The following is a 21,113-nucleotide window of genomic DNA, read 5'->3' as shown; positions in this document are numbered from 1 at the left end:
ATAATTGGGTCAAAATTTGATCTTTCTTTTCCTTTTATTGTTTCGGGTAAATTTAAGTTTCCAGCTGTATTATATTGCCTACTTGTATTTCTCATATTTTTCCAACTCAATTATTGTATACTTTTCAACATTGTCTTTTTCTTGCTAATCATTTTCTGCTATTCTAGTTTATCAGTATCATATTAACACTTGATACTTTCGCTATCTTTTTCTTTTTCATTTTATGTTTGAAGGATATTATCACTTTTAGCCCGCGTCAGAAACTATTTATATTTGGTAGCCGAAAAAGTGTATAAAATTTGTATATAATATACATAATGTATATATATACAAATTTTAGATATTTTTTCGACTATTATTTTTACAATGACTATACAGTGTCATTTTTCCTTTGCTATGTTGGGCGTGAGACACTCTATAGTCCACATATTTATGGTTTTAATATATTTATTATCCTTGTTTATTTTCATTTATAGTTTTTTTTTCCTTTTCTTTTTTTGCCTTACAATATATTACAGCTACTTGATTTTTGTTTTTTCCCCTACATAGCTAAAGAAAAATACTAATAAAATGTTGAAGAATATTTCTAGCTTTGTGCCAACAAAAAATAGTGTACTTTGTTAGAAGACTTTTATCCAATTGGTCAAAGTCAACTTTTTAGGCTATATCTTTATATAGCACACGAGTGCCAGCATACATTTTATTCCTTTGCTTTTGTAGTTTTGTTGATTGACGTGACGTATAATATCAGTATTGTACTATACCATGTTCACATTGTATTTCTTAAAAAAAAAATTAAGTGCATACCACCCAATTTCAGATATTGACATTCACAACGAATTTAGATAGATTTATTAGTCAGCAAGAACAAAATCTTAATACAACACTGTTCACAAATAGCTAAATAATCATTAGTAAAATGTGAGAGAAATGCTAAGTATGTAAAGGATTCAAGCTTTACATCACGATATATTTTAAAGCCCTATCCACCTAGCTAGCTGGACAATAAGAAACAATATCACGAGTGAGTTGAGTTGTTAAACTTCGTAATAAAGTTGTTTCATGTGCAAATCTTAAATGTAATGTGACAGACCTCGTCGAAAACATTGAGTCCCTTAAAAAGGTGCATAGAATACTCTAAGAAAATCTTATATCAACAAAATAGGGGAGATATATTAGTAATCTAAACAAAATAAACTTTAAACCATAATGACGTATTCTAAAATCGTGCTAGCCTGTATCCAAAATATTGATAATATCACTAATGTATTGGACTGTTAAATAAATATATTGTATCAATTTTCTTCTCCCTTTATATCTATTTAAAACTATAAATTTAACTAAAATCACAAACCATAGCACCACCAGATTTTTGTCACAAGGCCTTTGGACGTGGATGCAGAAGCGGACATATGTATTGACCACAAGGGTCACTTTATCCCGTTAACTTCGGCAAATTTTTTGGATTAATTATATGTGTATATATGTTGAAAATGGCCATATATTTTGCCGAAACTCTTAGATCAAAAGTCTAATGGAAGCACTAGTTAAACAATCAGCTCATGTGCTTCCGTCACGTTCAAATTCTGAATTCGTCTCTACTTGAACGTGACCCCGAGGGTCAAATTATTACTAAGATGCATGTCAACAGGTTGCAAGTTCATTGCAACAAATGTTTTTCAAACCCTTTATCTAAGTAAACAGAATATTGTGCAAGTATTCTCATACTTTTGAAAACAAAATATTAATAAATGTAAGATTTTCTTTAGTTTAGTTGAAAATTGAGACTTTGGGAATTCCAAATTTGAGACGTAACTGGAGAAATGGGTAGCTTTAATTTCTGGTCAAAATCAGTTAAAAAAGCAACTATTAATTCAGCGCAAATGGGTGTTAAAAATTTCTTCAGATGTAATGGGAAATCATTAGAAGACAAAAGGTTCATTTTACTTTGAGTCAAAGCAAAGAAACAATTGTCTTATCTATAGACCCTATGACAGAAAATAGGTCTTTTATTTCTCAAAGCACGACTAATTGAGGTGCTTAATTAATGTCCCAAATTGTCAATACTTATGTAAATTTTCAAAACAGTAAAACGAGTTTAAGTCGACTAATGCTAAAAAATTTATTTTGTAAAATAAAAATATGTTTACGAGATGGCAATAATTTTGCCATAGTAATAACCCTCAAAGTTATATCGACCATTGTGCTAAAGACGCATTACTTCTAAACCTAGTCAATTTAAGATTTTAAGTATCTATCATACTTAATTATTCTATAATATTGAAGTACATGATTATCATTGTAAGTTATTAAAAAAAATTATCTGCCCCACCATCCAATACCTTGAATTAATTTTTTTTATGTTTGTCAAAATAACAACAACAACAACAATAACAAACCCAGTGGATTCTACAAGTGGGGTTGGGGAGGGTAGGGTATACATAGATCTTACCCCTACCCAGAGAGGATAGATAAATTATTTCCGTTATACCCCTGGCTAAAGAAAAGATAAAAAGAAGCAATGACAACAAGCAATAACAACAACAATATATTAAGAAAATCGATGCGAAACATGACATTCAAACAGTAAGTAGTGACAGCGATCTAGAAATAAAAAGATATCATACTAACACTAAAACTACCGGTACAGGAAAGAAAAAGTATACTTTGGGATGTTATAAACTTTGATCTAAAGCGAAGCAAAATCGAATTTTATCTCCGAACGAAGTACGTAGATGAAATTAATGTTTAGTCTTAACAATTTATTAGGTCAAAAACTTAGTACTCCTATTAACTAATAGATACAAAGACTGTAGAATTACGTGCAGCAGGTCAAGTAGTAATGAAAGGCACAATAGATTATTCTTTAAATTATGTTTAATGTTGAAAATTGTTAATCAAATCCTATTAAGTAAGACTGGCGTCTCATTTTTATTTTAAATCTTTGACTTTTATGTCGACATTATTTACTATAACTAATTCAGATTTTCTTACTTTATCATGTTGCCATATTCAGCTCCCTTTTCTTTGTCCAATTCATATTCCACTAAACTTTAATTGTTTTTAACTCCATAAATCATGATCAATCATTGCAAATACATTGTAAGTTTTATTATTTTTCAAAAAGTAGCAGTCGTAAAAGAGAGAAATTTGCTGTTAGTCACTTGGTAGCTAAAATTGCACTTATTTTTTTATGGTTGTCACAGTGGAATTTTGCAACTTGTACTAGTTAGTACATCAAGTTTGTTTCAACGAACTTTGATTTTTCAATTGCAATGTTCACATTTATAGCCAACCAATGAATAAGTTGTGTTTAATTTAATGGTATTACATGTCACACTCAATTCCTCCTAATTGAGTCTAGTTACAATTACACAATCAGCCAGTTGAATTTATAAATCCGAAAAAGATTTTATTAAAATATAGAGGCAATAAAAAGCTTGTTTTGCTGTGCAAGATTGTAATTTTGACTAAGCATACGTCAAAAATATCATTCATATATTCGTCTATGTATGTAATCGATTTTCGTCGAAATTCTTCAAATTATTGATGTAAGCTTGGTCAAACAATTCATCACGATAAAGAGATTGTAATTTTGACTAAGCATACGTCAAAAATATCATTCATATATTCGTCTATGTATGTAATCGATTTTCGGGGAAATCCTTCAACTATTGATGTAAGCTTGGTCAAGCAATTTAACACGGTAAACCATAAAAAAGAACGAAGCTCACACGGGAGGAAATGTATTGAAAATATAAACAGAAAGTAAATAAATAAATAAATAAAAATATGTTGATCTAACATTTTAAATTTTTGGATGAGGTGTTCACACACTTCAACAATCTACAACTCTAGAATCGGGTGAATTTAAAAGAATTTTTAACTTAATGAAAACAAAAATAAGAAATTGCTCACTGCTATCCAAAGTAAGCATGAGATAAACTAAAATTTTCATGACTACTATATGAATTGTTAGTAAGCCAACAGATAAGAAAATTGTTCTTCACTACGTACTGTCTATTGTTACAAAGCCAACTATTTGAAGAAATTTTTTCTTCACCACTATCCAATTTAGCAATACTAGAGGTGGCAAAATGCAAATGGAATTGCATCCTTTTATATAAACACTTATTTACGATCAGCGGTGAAGTAAGAAATTTCTCCGAAGGAGTTTAGACTTGAAAAAAAGTTTAAAAAAATTCCAACAAAGGGTATTTCATATATGTTATATACATCTAAAATCTAATATTTTACTTGTATATGCAGTATAATTTTTTGTAATATCTCAACTAAAGTTGGTCAATTGACCACCCTTAGCAAAAGGTGGTTTCGCCCCTATTTACTTGTTTGTCTTACTAATCTCTTGTGAAAGGGGTGATATAATTAAAATAATATTTGTAATTGAATACATTACTGAATCTCTCGAGCCAAGCAAAATTATGACTATTATTTTTGTAAAAAGATTGAATAAGGTAAAATGAGTAATGCATGATCTTTGAGGTTATCTATATCGAATTGGAATCCACCGCTCAGACTGTAAATTCCTGCGATTTAATGTGAATATGATCCGATTTTATTCTCTTTAGGTATAAATTTACGTGATTTACAAATGAACCGCTGGGTATAAGAAGACTTTTTTAGACCTAAATATTATTATCATTGTCTCAGTGTCATATGTTATTATCAAATAAATTTGGTTTAAAATAATTTTTCCTCATTTTTATAGGCTGCAAGTCACAAATATATTATAAAGAAGTTCAAGTTAGACTCTGGTTCGCCACCCAAAAAAAAAAAAAAGAAGATGAAATTGAAGGGAAAAGAGAGAACGTTAATGCAATTTCCCATACTGTACGTTATATAATTTCAACCCATAAATTAGATATGATTAATCTCATGACTTTTGTAACAGATTCCAAATTTTTGTCTGAATCACTTTGAAATAGTTTTTTAAGGTAATTATGTAAGTTCTAAGAAAAGGTTGATATCGTCTTCTTAATATATCCTAGTTAAACCACTAATGTTTATAGGATCTTTATATTAATAATTTATATGCAGTCTAAAACATCTTATAATACATTAGCTTATTAAAAGGAGCTTCATAAAATTGTCACATTATTTGATATGTTACCAAATCTTGTTGACGAAGTAATTATTTGTGAATTAAGTCATCCACGGACATCATATCATCTTTGTTGTCTTATGAAATTTTTATTTTTTTACAATTACTTCTCCTTGTTTAAGTATTAGTAATACGAATTCCTTATAATAAGCATTACACTACCTTATAAATATTTGTGTTGTTATCTTTTTTGTTAGAAGGGGAGTCTTAATTAGCGCAACTGGTAAAGTTGGTGCCATGTGACCGGGAGATCACTGGTTCGAGCCGTAGATACAGTCTCTTGTAAAAATGCAGAATAATGCTGCGTACAATAGATCCTTATAGTCTGGTCCTTTTCCGGATCTCGCGCATAGCGGGAGCTTAGTGCACCGGACCGCCTTCTTTTTATTTCTTATAATCTTTCTTGTTAATACCATTTCAAAGCTTAGTTAGCAGGTTTTGACATTCTGAAACTACATCTAGTTAAACTATGTCAATAACAATATTGTAAACTATTTGTGTGGTTATCATTTTTGTTAATACCATTTCAAAGCTTAGTTAGCACGTTTTGACATCTTGTAATTACATCTAATTAAACAGTGTTGAAATCATCGTTCGGGAATTATTATCATTATCTGAGGCGTACACTATTTCTTGCAAATTTTTTTCTCTACGTTACATTAATTTTGTGATTAACTTTTATCTGATCAGCTGGTTTTTTTTTTTTTTTAAATTATATAGTTTCATGACCACGTGAAGGAGGAGCGACATTAACAAGGAGAATTCATATAATAGAGGATTTATTGTTGTATAAGTGAATATCTTAAATAGACTTTTTACCTGGTTTACTCTTGAAGTGGTCAACAAATTTAAAAATAGCTCTTTAATAACCTTCCCTATTAGGGATGTACAAACCGAACCGAAAAACCACACCAAACCGAAAAGTCAAACCAAATCGATTGAAAAATCCGACTAGGTTTGGTTTGATATTGAGTAAAAAAAACCGAACCAAACCGACATATAAATATATAATTTTTATATATACTTTTAAGACTTTATATAGAATTTTCTTTACAAAAATTCTAGAAATATTTGGGATTCTCTTGTGGAATATAATATTTAATAGAATATGAAGTACTCAATTTTTATTAACCTTAAGTAACTTATCAAGTGTTACTGAAATGCATCAATCTTTTTATTCTTCCATGTTCATATGTCAAGATTTATTAAATTCTTATATCTTTTTCGAATTTGAAGTGGTATTTCGATAATGTAAAATTAAATAGAACTTATCATTAACTAGGTATCATATTGATTTTTATGGTTAATTATTAAATTCGTTTAACATTGAATGTATACATCAACGAAAAATTATTGTCAAACGACTAAAAAAAATAACTATCATGCGTTATTAACAAAATTCTACCATAAAAATATTTTAATAGATCATATGTTTGTCAATTTTTATTAAATATATGTTTACTTATAAAAAGTTTAAAAAGGTAAGACTGAAATAACATTCATTTAACAAAAAAAACTGACAAAACCGAACCAATCCAATCCGATATAGTTGGTTTGGTTTGGTTTTAATTAATAAAAACCGAACCAACCCGGTCCATGTACACCCCTGTTCCCTATATTTATATTAGGAAAGTCCATTCTATAAAATTTCTTTTTAGTATTGCATATATATAAATTAAAGTAGATATTATGGACAAAGTTAAGTTAAGTTGCTAACTAATGCTAGTGAAATACTGTCATTAGAGTGCACTTTCTTACCTAATAAGAAAGTTGAATATATCAACTTATATACTTTAAAAAGCCATTAGGTAAAATTCTGCTAAGCTTTCACAACTAAAAAATTATGTACATTTACTTATATAAATGTGGTGACTCCAATATTTTACTAACATACAAATTCAATGATGCGATCGTGAATGGTTTGGCTCTGAATCATTCAACGAGTAGACATCTTCGAAATGAATTATTCGTAAAATATCAACGAACAAAAAAAATTATCCTAGTTCTATTACAATTAATTTAGAAGAGAAAATAAGAAATCAATGCCTATGATCTTATAATGTGGAAATTATCTACGTTCACTTTGCCATAATTACTGGCGCAGTATTAACATGTACCCTCAATCATTGGTGAATATTATATAACGGCAACCCCATGAACTAAGCTCCCGCTATGCATGGGGTTCGAGAAAGGACCAGGCAACAAGGGTCTATTGTACGCAGCTTTATCCTGCATTTCTGCCAGAAACTAAATATAAAACACTCTCTTTGATTTGACCCTTTTAAGATTGTCATATTGAAATCTTAAAAGAGTTAACTTGATTTCACCTGCTATAGAGTGACCACATCCAGATATGGAAGTCTTTGAGGGCAGGTTATCTGGCTGATTCTGTCCACCTTCATCTTTTTCCTGTTTTGCCAGTAACCAGATCTTATGACTTTTCAATCCATTTTAGCAACACTTTCTTTTTATAATAGTGGTGTCCAGTCCCTCGACTATTCCACCAGGTACCTGCTATCACCCACCATCAGTACAAATATCAAATAACTCAGTCTACCAAAGTATTTTAGCAAGGCACAAACTAGCACTAAATAAACGTAAAAAGAGTTGAAAAACTAAATAAATATATCCATTATCCAACATCTCATAGTAATATGGCGAATGACGAATTCAGAGAATATGAACACTTGAGAACCCTTGTTGTTTATCAAATTGTGTTACTGTACAAAATTGATCAGAACATGTAATTTACCTAGGGAAGTTCTTGCGCACATCCACAACCACAGCTAATGAAATTAGCTACTAGAAACTTATCGACAGCATACATAGTTGTATAGGATTTTATTCAACCAAGCGATGATACAATAATATGGTACAACAAACTACAACACAGTTTTTTGCAGATAAAGTTAGTGATAGCTATCTCAAGCCTGAATCTGGATCATCTTCATCATCAAGATCCAAGTCGTTTGATATTCGGAACTTCCTTCCATCTCGTGGTCCGGTTCTTCCCTTCTTTGGTTTACCCCTACAGTAGTACTTGCATGAGGTGCACTCACAGACATCATGGACGAAAAAGAACAAATATAAAGAAGTTGCAAGTTTATTTTGAGAAAACAGAAATTTGCATTTTACATCCTCAATCTGCATCTTAGAAATAATAGGCTTAACCATTGTAATAATTCCAATAAATGCAAGATATCTCTTCATAAAAAGCAGAACATACTGTCCGTTAGTGGCAAAACCTCCACCCCTCATTCGACCTTGAGTAGGATCTGGTCTTCCATCTGCGAAAAAAGACAATGAATTCTCAAAAACATCTCCAAAAACAATGCAATATGCAGTTATAACCTATTAGGTCTAAGTTTGGTTCAGTGACATTCCCCAGAAACAGCTTGAATTTAGCTCCCCACCCCCAAAACCAAAAAGAAAACTGCAAGAGCTTTATATTAAAGTACATGGAACAAAAAAAACTAACCTTCCCGTCCAAGTCCAAGCTCTTCCGCCTAAACATAAATGAATATAACAGCCACGTCAGGTATCTACTAAGGCCAAAAGATGTGCTACGTTTTAAGTATCATACGGCCAATGTATCAGTTGAACGTAGAGATAGAGCAGACTGATTCAAAGTAAAAATAACAATGACGATATAATCAAAACCAGAAATTTGCAAATACATGCATGAGATGAAATTTATTTAGTACAAAGAACAGAGCCATCTTGTTCGCACAATCTCTACTTTGAATTGGAGTTTCGACCATTTTTTCCATAAAATGTATGTGAGCAGAAAACATGAAAAGTTAAGCTTTGACAATATCAGAACAGAAAATAGGTCATTGGGATCTAAGAGCATGTAATTTAACTTGTTAAAGGAAAGCATTTGGAAAGAGGTAGTGCAATTAAATCAATAAATTTGATTAATCCCTAGAATGCTAAACCATCTCCAATTGAACAAGGAATTCCCTACCAACAAATGTTAGATCCAACAAGTAACAATCATAATCTGTTGATCCAAGAGAATGCCACTACGGACAAGGTCTGAATCTCCACTTCACCATTCATCCAATAGTACTGAAGAACACCTAAATTCTTATGAACATTCTTTTTATATAAAATACAGGCAAGAACTACTTTTATTTCTTGGTCTTTTTCCGGCACCTATTCAGCCTCTACAGCAAAATTCTCTCGCTTAGCCAATGTATATCTTCAAAGATCTATTCATAATTCTCAAAAACATACTCATTTAAATCCACTGTAGGAACTTGGATTGCAAGAACTACATCTATTTCCTAGTCCTCCTTTGGGCACCCTATTTTGGCCTCTAACGAAAAATTTAATGCTTCATCTTTGCATATATTGAAGTATCAATACTTCAAAAATCTATTAATAGCATAGCTAATCCAATTAATATCATTATAATCTTCTAACAGTAAGCCAGTTATCCAACCAAGGCTTACCTAAAATGTGAGGTCTAAGGAACTTGTAAACAAAATCAAGAGATGAGATTCTGCAGGTATTATTTATTTTTATGATTTCTGATTTTTCTTTTAAGGGGTAATCCCTTTCTTGGCATTTTGGATAAGATTAAGTGGGTTTTTTTATAAAAGGATAGGGGAACACTTATTAATGCCAAAAACATTGGGATAAGCAGTGCAAAACATGGTTTGAACCCTATTTTTAATCAAATTGTACTTGTAGCATCATAAGCATCAACAGTAAATAACTTCTCAAAAATCAGAAAATTCCAGAACATGTAATAAAGTAGTAAAACAAAAGCTCTAGAGTGTTCAAAATACTTACTGCTGGTGAAGTGACTGAAGACAATGAGAATAGCCTGTCTTCGAGCTGAAATTTTCTCGACCTTTTGAGGCTGTCAAATGACATTGAAGTGAAAGTATTACAAGCTGGAAAAGGTATTATCACTAGATAAGGAAACAACACTTCTGGACAAGGAAACAATGTTCTATTTCATGAAAGCAACGCCAAATACTGATCATTCAATTAATTCAGCGCAGTATCTCGCTAACATTGAAAACTTGAACATTGGAATGATGCCACTGATCCTACTCATAGAATTCCATTACAGCGTGGATTTTTATGAACACTTAATTTGAAAATACCAGTGATGTTTATTAGATCTAGGCTAGATAACATATAGGTCTGATAATTGAAAGTTTGTTTATTCAGGATGGTCCTCGGTGTTTTATCATAATTGAAAACCAGCTTCCAAATGTTTCGTGCATTGGGTGTTACTAATCATGTTCCAATCGGTGGCTTGTTAAGCTTAACGAGATAATTAATCAGATCTCCAAAATATTTGCATTCTGTTTGCAGGAAACTTCTTCAAAGTCGCACGCTCTTTAGTGGACAAACTCCAGGAAAAATTATTGTATACCAAAACCTTAAATATATGAGATGAATTTTATTTTATCTTTATATTTTATCTAGAGATTTGAATTATAACGCAGAGGATAGTAAAGTCTCATGGAATCAGTCTATTGCTTTAGTTCATGTTTTGGAAAAGATTTTGTAACATTAGATGCAGTAAATGGCCCTTTTCTTATGATCATTTCTTTCACCTTGCTAACAATGCCTTTTATGAGAGTACATATACTTGTTGATATATGCTTTACCCAACCTCATACAATTCAGAACAAGGACATTCCTGTCTAGATTATTTCCATTCATAGAACTTCAGCGTTGATTTCCGTTATTATCATTATCTCAATACCAGGTAGCAATTAAGCAGTTATTGCAATAAGAACATGAAGTAGGACACACTTCTATATACACTATGTCAATACAACTAAGTGTTTGATTCATTGAACAAGGTTTTCATTACCAATTCCATCGGCTAGCATATCCTTATCGATTGCTAATAAACCTTAATAACCATCAGTACGACGTACATTATTCTGAAAGCCGATTTTTACCTTCCATCAAATCAAGGATATGTAATATTCAAACGTTAACTATTGCAGATACTAAGCGGGACATTAGTAAATTTTGGAGAAAAACCGAGATGCTTTGCATTAAAAAGTAATCTTTTGCAATAACCATCACTTCTACTTTCCAACTACAAGAACTTGAGCAGATAACTACTGGAAAGATGTGTACTTTGCATTCTTATTCGATGTTGATAGAAAGCCTTCGAAACCTTTTAACGCATTTCCAAAAGTGCCCGTTTCTTGCAAATAACTCGTCTCTAGTTCATAAACCTACATCAAACCAACACCCCATAATTTAGTTTCCTATTTGAACAACAAAACAGATAAAGCAAATAAGCGACAATTTCTCATAACTCATATCATATGCTGCAAATACTCAAAATTACACACAAAAAGAAAAGTTTTATTACCTCAATAAATCAAACTACAGATACAAATTTTCTAAAAATAAATCCCACTAAAGCAACACAAAATATACTAATATCCAATTAGAAAGATTAAATGAAAAGAAGAAAAAAAAAAAAAAGAACATCATAAATGAAAAGAAAAATTAAATAATTCAATAAAGATAGAGCCTTTTACTTGTTTTTCAACATTTCGTAGTTCATCTTGAAGCTTTTCTCTTTTGCTCAAGAGGGATGCAAGAAGTGCCTTCGGATTTGAACCTCTGTGCCCTAATGATTTTTTTTTCAAATTAAAGAAAAAAAAACAAATTTCAGTAGAAAAAGAATCCCAAATTTTGATAAGGAAAAGTGAAATTAGGGTTTTAGCAGTTACCATGGGACTCCATTTTCGCGGCAAGAATTTTGAAGATAAAGCTTTAATTTAAAAATTCAGCAGTTACAACGATGACTTATTCAGTGAGATTCTTGAGTCTGTAGCTTTGGCACAAGATAAAAAAGCAACTTATTTTTTCAAAACTGAAAAAGGATAATATTGAAATGGGCCTTAAGAGAAAATCATTGGGTGGTTGGGCCGATTCAATGTTTACAAACGAAAAAAGAAGGGGTGATTTGCACAAATAGGACACTTCGGTGTCACTATTAATTTTTTGACCCCTTTTTTCCCTAGGGGTAAAACTTCAAGTTTAACAAGTGTTGTCTTTCGCTTGCCCCATAAACAGCTATTTTAACTTTTAACCTTAAAAGTTAGCCTATGAGACAAACGGGAATAAAAAAGTTAGACTATCCATTTTCAATGTTATTAGATGTAATTTCCTGAAAAAGAAAGCTTTCAAGTCCGCAAAGCTTCTGTTTTGGGCCAAAAATGAGAAGGGTAAAGAGCCTAGGCTGTTAATATTATGAGCTAATTTGCTGGAAAGGAAGGCTTTCAAGTCCACAAAGCTTCTATTTTGGGCCGAAAATGAAAAGGCTAAAGAGGGGCATTTGTATCTATACCCATTTTTTGTGTCACATTTTAACTTGTGCCCGCTTTATAAAAAAAATTGCAAGCGTACTCGCTTTTTCGCATAACTTCAGCACACGGGGCTGAAGTAGCAAAGGCAATCACGCAAAACTTCAGCATTCTAGTAGCCGGGCCTGAAGTTCAGCACTAGAGCTGAAGTTTTTGTTTTGTAACTGGCGAACTTCAGCTCTAGAGCTGAAGTTTTTGTGTTGTAACTGGGAAACTTCAGCTCTAGAGATGAAGTTTTTGTCTTTGTAACTGGCGAACTTTTTGTTTTCGTAGCTTATCCATATTCTTTTAAACTTCTTGTTTTTCTGAGAAAGAGCTGTTAAATGTTAATGGCGATGCTAAGGAACGATTCAAAAAGAGCAGTGAGCAGCAAACAATAAGATTTTTAATGGCTGACAACAATACTTCATTTCCAATATCTCCCACCAAAAATCATACAAGCCCACCCATTTCTTTAAGAATTTTTAATGGATTTCTCACCAGAAGCTTATCTGATGTAGTTGAAGCTGGAATTAATAGCCCAAAATCCATTCTTGACGGCAAATAAATGTTCACTTTTGGCAACCCTTTTGGCTATGATAGAAACTGCGGAAATCTAATCACTTATATGAACATAAAGCAGTCAACTTTATTAGTAGATGATAAGTTGAAATCAGAAGGTATTAAACTTGCTCTTCTTTTGAGTGAGGAAATGGTTCTGTTTGGAACAGAGCCTAAAGTTTAAAGTCCTGCTTCCCCTACTGATTTTGGTATCAAGACTCCGGATTGTTAGATCTTAGCTTCGACATTAAAAGAAATAGAAAACGAAGGAGGAGAAAGGGGGCTAAGTTATTTAAAAAATGGGTACAAGTTAAAAGTTTTTTAAAAAATGGGTATATGTTATTTGGTCGCGCCCGTGCAATTTTTACGGGTAAAGAGCCTAGGTTGTTAATGGGCATGTTATTATGAGGCAATCGCATGTATTTATTGAAGAGGATTTTTGAGGACTATTGTTTAGTGGCTTTTAACTTTCTATAGTTATCATATACATAATTACTTTCCGTAGCTGCCTTTAAGTTGTTATGGTAATGTACTCAATGTATTCAAGCTACTGTATTTATGAATACAATAACAAAAATCGGCTAAAAATAGTGCAATCCAGCTGTTAGCGGCTGTATTGACATGTATTCATACCATGTATTTATGAATACAATGTAATAATAGGTCTTCAGTTATTTAATAACGAAAAGCTGCTAATTTAATGAGATACACTCCTAATATAACTCACCTAAATCAATTATAACACACAACATTATCAATCCAATTAATGAGAAAATTTATCAGACGCTAAACACCAAAAAACAGAGTATTCTTCAGAGTTTCGGTCCCTCTTTTTTTTATACAGTTCGATTTTTTTTTCCTGACATTGTTCGAGATTCATAATAAACCTAATGTTTGTATTCGATTTTCTGTATATGAATACATCATGTATTTATGCCGGATACAACCTGTAATAGTAGCATACTGCCTGCATATTTTATAATAAACCTAGTGCTTATATTCTGTTGTATCTAACAGTTGTGTTCAATATATTCAGATTTATTTTTTTATTCACAATATTTTATTTATTCCTAATACATGGTATTACTGCTTTATTGAGTATATTTCATTGGTTGTATTCATTGAATTTCTATTTGTATTGAGAGTATTTTATTGTATTTTATTGTATTGTTGTTTTAAATACTGTTGGATACTATTAGGTTGAAAATACAGATGAATACATTTAGATTGAATGCATAACTAATTGATGAGTAACATCAAAATAATAGTACTAACAATGTATTTAAAAATATTATTGTATGAACTCAAATTCATATAAATACATCTAAATGCAACAGTCAAAAATCGTTGTACAAAATAAAAATCATTGTAGGCCTCATCGAATACATATAAATACAAGAAGAGAAAATAACTGTACAAACTAAAAACCAATGTATTCAGACTCGAATACATATAAATACATCTACAATTAGAGTCATTGCGTATTTTTGTTCTCCTTTCGAAATCAATGGTTGCTGATAGACCTGCAAATACAGGTTCCTCTTGAGTGATTTGCAAATCGAAAGATGACCGTTTGAAATTGAGTGCTTTAGTGGGTATTCTGCAGAAAACCTAACAATGGTGAATATTTTGAAACAAACTGTTGAAGAGAAAAAGAAGAAGCTTTAACCGGTCAAAAATCAAAAAACTTTAATACTTACCACAATTTTTTGGAGCAAAAAATATTGAAAATTGAGGGAGACAATGACGCTGATAAAGGAGAGAGCTGGGGAGAGAAATTTGGAGAAAAAATATTGAAAACGGCCATGGCAGCTGCTAGGTCTCCACGTCGCATAGAGAGAGGAGAGAGAGATCGTGGAGAGAGAAATAAGATACTATGCGGTGATTTTGGGAGAGAATAAACTGGACGAATGAGAGAAAAATATTAGACAACATATTTAATGGCTTAATGGAGGGAAGTGACCATAATAGAAATTTTGGTATAAAATCTAAAAGGTAGTTATAGAAAATAATAACTTAAAAGAGTTTTTATTTATAATAAATAGGTTGTAAAATTTTGCTATAGGAGGTAAAATTTTCTTTATTGAATCTAGCCGGCCATTTGTGTAACTATTCCAAGAAAAAACCAACATCCGCTGGCTATTTTCTAGTCATGTCTTTGAAAAGTAGCCATTGTTTTACTTGTGAAACTTAAACACTAACTCTTCTTCAGTTAAGGGGCTAAAAAATAGGTATTTATGAATTATACCCATATTTCCTTCTCCAATGCATTGTGCTTTTTTAATGGACCATGGATTCCTCCTTGAAATTACAAAATACTATTAGAATGTCACGACATTAATATCATAACAGATGTACAAGAAAAATAAGACCGACCTACTCAAGCAAGAGAGTAATCCCCATCATTTAAATTGATTTATCAACCTTGGAATAAGAATAACATTTTACAGCTTGTTTGGATAGTTGTTACACAACGTTTCATAATGTATCATATCGTATTGTATTGTATTGTATTGTACTGTATCGTTTGATGAATATAATGTTTGGATGGATTGTATCGTTTTGCCGTCGTTTCATGGTATCGTGCACCAGTAATATGATGAATAAACTTGCAATATTATAAAGAAAAATTATGAGATGGTATATAAAAAGGTAGGGTAAATGATAAAATAAAATTATTTAATAATAATGAAGGGTGAGATTGAGAGAAAAATACAAGGAAACAATGCGACCACACCAAATCGGTCGTTACATAAAGTGACACATTACGTAACGACAGATTTAACGATACGATACAATAAAATTTAAGTAACAATCAAAACAAACATTGTATTTAAAGTAACAATACGATACGATACGGTACAACCGGTAACAACCATCCAAACAAGCTGTTAAGAACTTCAGCAAGAGTTAATATGGTCTCAAATAATTGATTTTGCTAGCAGATCGAACTCTAGCTTGAGCAAAGTTTCTTACTAGCCACAACATATTGTTTGCACTAGACCAAAATTGAGACTTGAGATTAAGAAAAAAGAATATTTATTTTAGTTAAATGCCGACCATTGTACCTCTCAAATTAAAATTAACAACTTATTAGTGAAATTAACAGTTTATCACTCAATCCTCAAATAAATGATAATTATATTTTCAAGTTTCAATCAATTATTTATTTAAATTCATCGAATCCGTTTCACATGGATGAAGTTGACTGACGTTCGTAGAGTAACTTAATGCAGCTCGTTAACATTGTCCAAATAATCAAAGTTTCTAAAATTTACAATCTGTTAGTTAGGGGTGTACAGAAGAAACCGACAAACTGCACCAACCCGATAATCCAAGTCATCCGAGAAAAAAACTCGACTATGGTTTGGTTTGGTGTTGAAAAAAAAAATCCGACCATAATTGGTTTGGTTTGGTTTTAACTAAAGAAAGTCAACCCGACACCAAACCAACCCGACATTACATATATAGAAATTTTAGATATATTTAATATATAAATATACTTATTGTGATGTAATTTATAAATATTTCTTTAAATTTTTCATAATTTTATCTTTTAAGGTATTATTTCAATGTTGGACTTAGAACTTTTGAATGTTTCAATAAGTTTTATAGTCATTAACATTATTAGTAAATTAAATAATGGTAACAAAAGCTCAAGCCAAATCAAATCAATACTAATGCTAACAAAAAACATTCAATTCAATACTAGGAACGAGAATGTATTGAATATCTATTCTTTGTTTTGCAATAATTTAGATAAAAATGCATAACTTATTTTTATTTTTTCTTTAGCGTTTAGTCATGTAATTAATACTCCCTTATTAGTCTACTTATTTTAGCATGACTTAGTACTTTTAGATTGTGTTTATTTTTATTATGGCTTTTTAATTAACAATATTTATATTACATAATTTTATTGTCTTTATTGTTGAATATTTTAGGATAATGCCATGATACATCTCATATTTTATATTATTTTCTTGGAAAATACTTTAGATAGTTGTATCTTACTAGGATTAAAGAATTATTTTGAGCACAATTTATATGTTTTGTTCTACGAAAATTTTACCGGAAAAACCCCCGAAAAAACCTCGAGAGTGAAAAACTCGAGTTTAATTGGTTTGGTTTGGTCTTTAGATTTAATAACCCGACACAATTGGTTTGCTTTGGTAATTGTAAAATCCGAACTAACCCGACATATGTACACCCCTATTGTTAGTATATCATTTTCTAAATGAAAAACACTTTATTATTTTCTCATATTAAGTCAATCTCAATGTTAAAAAAAAAAAAAAACCTCAAACTGCAAAATGACTTGGTTTGAAAAAAGTACTACGTCAGTGTTTAATATGACGAAATATTTCTTTTTTTTTTCAAAAAGAAAAAAGGTTCGTTTCTTTTTCTTTCAGTGGCTGCGTCCGATTCTACTTCATTTTTCTTTGTACGCTGTCTATACTCCTTCCTCTCTCTCTCTCTCTACCATGTCTTTCAGAATCCGGGGTGGGGTAAGTTTTTTTTTTCTTAAATCTGTTTGATAGATCTGGATTCTGATTTACCTTTGCATGATCAGATTACTCATCTGTTTTCCCTTGTTGTTTACTTTCTGAATGTCTGTTTTAGTATAAAATTGCTTAATTCGATTGATAGAAATCTCTGTTTTTCATTGCTCTTGTAATTGTTATGTATGGATGAAGTTAAATTTAGTAAGATCTTAGTGTTGGAGTGTAAAATTAAGACTGATTCACATACTTGGGTGTGTTGATTTTCCTAGGAGTTAGTTGATCACATTGATCTGTATTGAATAAAGTTGTCAGATTTTAGTTATGGGATTGGAGTGTTGTGGTGTGTTGTTGACTTGCTTTTTTCTTTTATCTTGCCCTTCCTTGTTATTAATAATCATATTTTATCCTTTACCCTATCTTTTTATATAATAATTCTATTCCGTATCCTATTTTTTCTTAATAATGTTGCGGATTTATTCTTTGTACTATAGGTGTGTGACATCATGAAACGACGGTAAATGATAGTACAATCTATTCAAACGTTGTATTCATCAAACAATACAATACATTATGAAATGACATGTAACAACCATCCAAACAAGCTGCTTGTCAGGGCTGCGAGTCAGTCACGAGGGTTAGAGACGGATATAGGATTTAAGCTCTATGGGTTCCACCTTTAAGGATTGAACCCATGATATTTTTAACATTATGGGTTTAAATCTGCTATTTGTTGTCGATATTTACGCATATATTTATGTTCCACTTCAAAAGTACTTGATTCAGATGAGCCCAATACTGCGATGCTGCATCCGCCCCTGGCGAGGGTAGGTGTGCAAAGTGCACATTTCATAATTGGATTCAGTACACCAATGTATTTAGAAAATTCATTTTTTGATTTTCTTAGTCCGACTTCTGGAGGGATTTGATGAAAAGAAATTCACTGGAAGGCTTAGTCTGTTATATTTCTATTTTCATCTTACTAGACAAACTATGAGATTGTAAAGTGAGGGCTGACTCTTACAAGCTCTTAGTAGCAGCGCTTGTTGTTAACATTTGCTTGATTATATTATCATGTTCGAAATGTATTTGTTGAGTCTGGTGATTGGACAATACTGTACAATCTTTGTTCTATAATGCCTTTGGTTCTCTTTGGAGCAAATTTTTTGACCATCTGTTACTTTCATAGACAAATGCATCCTCTGGCATGGGGATTGCTGATCACAGCAAAGCTACATACATGGAACTGCAAAGGAAGAAGGTGCATCGATATGTGATATTTAAGATTGACGAGAAGAAAAATGAGGTTGTGGTTGAGAAAACTGGAGGTCCAGCTGAGAGCTATGATGATTTCACTGCAGCTCTTCCTGAGAATGACTGCCGATATGCGGTGTATGATTACGATTTCGTGACATCTGAGAACTGCCAAAAGAGCAAGATTTTCTTCTTTGCCTGGTATGTCATAATTTCAGCCAGAACATGTATAACTCGATTTTTGTCAAAGACTGGTGTGCATCTTGAATTGGAAATTGTACTTTTTTTAGACTCTTTACATCTGCTTACACAGTCCTCTGTGAATGTTGATGTAACTTTAATCCGTATGTGCAAAGGGCATTCTGCTCTCATTTACCTTGAAAATTGGTTCTAATTATCTACAATGCTGTGAAGTCACATTAATGATTTTCAGAGAGCCGGCACTTTAATTTTTTTGAGTATCTAACATTTGTGTCTAGCCAATTTAGTGAGTAATAGGTAAAACAGCATGGAAAACAATGTGGAAAAATTAGATGTGAATAGTTAGTAAACAACATGGAAAAATTAGATGTGAATAGTTTTTCTCCTTTGTGGAATATAACTAGCCCATCATGATGTGAATTGCCAGTATGATGGTACCATTGTTAAGGGAGTACCAGTGATGGCTGAAGCAGTCGACTTAAACATGGAGAGAGGAGAGGTCGGTAGACTATTTGTGTATGTGGCTTAGGTTTTAAAGAAGAAGGGAATTCTGAAAAAGAAAGTTGTATAGCTGTAGTGGTTAGATACTTGAGGTAACTGCAAAGTTAATGTCAGGTTCTTGAGGAAATGTTCTAATAGTGTGAATAGCCATATGATTAAGACAGACTTGTTTACATATACTGCGAAAAGGTGAATCTGACCAACAAAGGAATAGCTGATGTGTATGAGGAACAATATCTTTTGTATAGAATACTTTGCAGTCAAGAAAAATCAAGGCGAAGAAGAGTTGGATGCAGGGTCTTTAAGAAGATTCATATTCCCTATAACTTTTGTGTGTAGTATCTGCCTAACATTTCATATACGACAATTGTTTTTGGGGCTTAGGTACATATCGCTCTTTCTGCAAATAGACTTAAATACGCTGCAGATTATTATATGTAGAAGTTTCAGAAGGGTGAAGAAAGCCTTCATGCGATGGGTAGAGTGTACAAAAGTATGTTTCTTTTTCAGGATAAGTGTGTTAAAAAAGTTTGTTGGACAAGCGCTGAAGATTTATGGAAATTATTCATTGCCTTTAATCTTGAAGTTTCAAGTTTCAGCTTAACATGATCTGCTTCAACCATGATTGATTCTTTGTGGCATTGCAGTGCAAGGCCTCGCCCGTTTAACATATTTACATTTCCTGTCATAGATATTTAATCCGGCTAATATTGGCTTTTCATTCAAGTCTCTTGCTTTTAACTAAGGATTGTTTATGTATGATTTAGGATTATAAGTTCTAACTGATATGTATTCATTTATTTCGTTAAGTTCTTTTAATTTTCCTTTTCTGTCGTATATTCTCAATATATATCCTTCCAAAAACATGAGTTTTACACCCTTCGTATATCCTAGATGTAAGTGTTGTATCTAAAACGGATTGTTATCTTCTTATTGCAAAATTCTTGGACCTTCTTTTCCTTGTCCCATCACTCATAACTAAAACAGAACAAGAAACAGAACAGAGATGAAAGTAGGAAAATGTTTTCAAATCATGCCTTTTCTGTATGTTTACATTGGTTAACCGTTTCATTACTATAACTTAATTATGAAAGAAGTGGCATGCTAATCCATCTTCTTTTTTAGGTCTCCTTCTGTTTCCCGCATTAGATCGAAGATGCTGTATGCCACATCTAAGGACAGGTTCAGAAGGGAGCTAGAAGGCATACACTATGAGATTCAGGCTACTGACCCTACTGAAGTAGAACTTGAAGTGCTCAAAGAACGCGCTAACTGATTGAAACTCATCTATGAAGCAACCATTCGTAATATTCTTGTCTAATTACAACTTAAAAGGCTTGGTTTACTTAACTACCTATTGTGCAATACCTCCTCATGGCACAAATTACCTATGGGGTAAATAACTCGGCACTTGGGATGCTGATTACCAGATTCATGATAATGATATCGTGTTTTTTGGTTATGGGTTCTCTGATTCTCATGATGCTTCCCAGCCGAAAAACGGGTATGGTTATGTATGTGAATGATTCAAGTATCAACTACAGTTTGGATACTTAGCTTTTAGTAGTTTAGCTTCTTATTTCTTTTCTTCGTAGTTGTGTAGTATTTTAGTAGATTAATTTTTTATGTGGA

The 21,113-nt window shown here is 31.8% G+C and overlaps 2 protein-coding genes across 3 annotated transcripts; one reads left to right on the top strand and one right to left on the bottom strand.

The window, feature by feature from the left end:
* Positions 1 to 7,791: 7,791 nt before the first annotated feature.
* LOC107760102 (uncharacterized) lies at positions 7,792 to 11,981 on the bottom strand. Of its 2 annotated transcripts, none has more exons than XM_016578120.2 (7): positions 11,848 to 11,981; positions 11,653 to 11,744; positions 11,240 to 11,340; positions 9,923 to 9,992; positions 8,601 to 8,628; positions 8,349 to 8,409; positions 7,792 to 8,150 (listed from the first exon to the last, which is right to left on the bottom strand). In XM_016578120.2, the coding sequence occupies exons 1-7, from the start codon at positions 11,858 to 11,860 to the stop codon at positions 8,042 to 8,044; spliced, it is 474 nt and encodes a 157-aa protein (XP_016433606.1). In that variant the 5' UTR covers positions 11,861 to 11,981; the 3' UTR covers positions 7,792 to 8,041. The 2 variants fall into 2 exon arrangements, with proteins under 2 accessions (XP_016433606.1, XP_075113096.1); XM_075256995.1 differs by having other exon boundaries at positions 11,280 to 11,340.
* A 5,392-nt stretch (positions 11,982 to 17,373) lies between these two features.
* LOC107760103 (actin-depolymerizing factor) lies at positions 17,374 to 21,033 on the top strand. Its single transcript, XM_016578121.2, has 3 exons — positions 17,374 to 17,531; positions 18,715 to 18,980; positions 20,607 to 21,033. Exons 1-3 carry the CDS (start codon positions 17,376 to 17,378, stop codon positions 20,755 to 20,757), a joined length of 573 nt encoding a protein of 190 aa, XP_016433607.2. The 5' UTR covers positions 17,374 to 17,375; the 3' UTR covers positions 20,758 to 21,033.
* Positions 21,034 to 21,113: the final 80 nt, after the last annotated feature.

This window comes from Nicotiana tabacum, chromosome 7 (assembly GCF_000715075.1).
Source record: "Nicotiana tabacum cultivar K326 chromosome 7, ASM71507v2, whole genome shotgun sequence".
NCBI lineage: Eukaryota > Viridiplantae > Streptophyta > Magnoliopsida > Solanales > Solanaceae > Nicotiana > Nicotiana tabacum.
The sequence above is the reverse complement of the archived record's forward strand: the minus strand, read 5'-3'. Positions and strand labels throughout refer to the sequence as shown.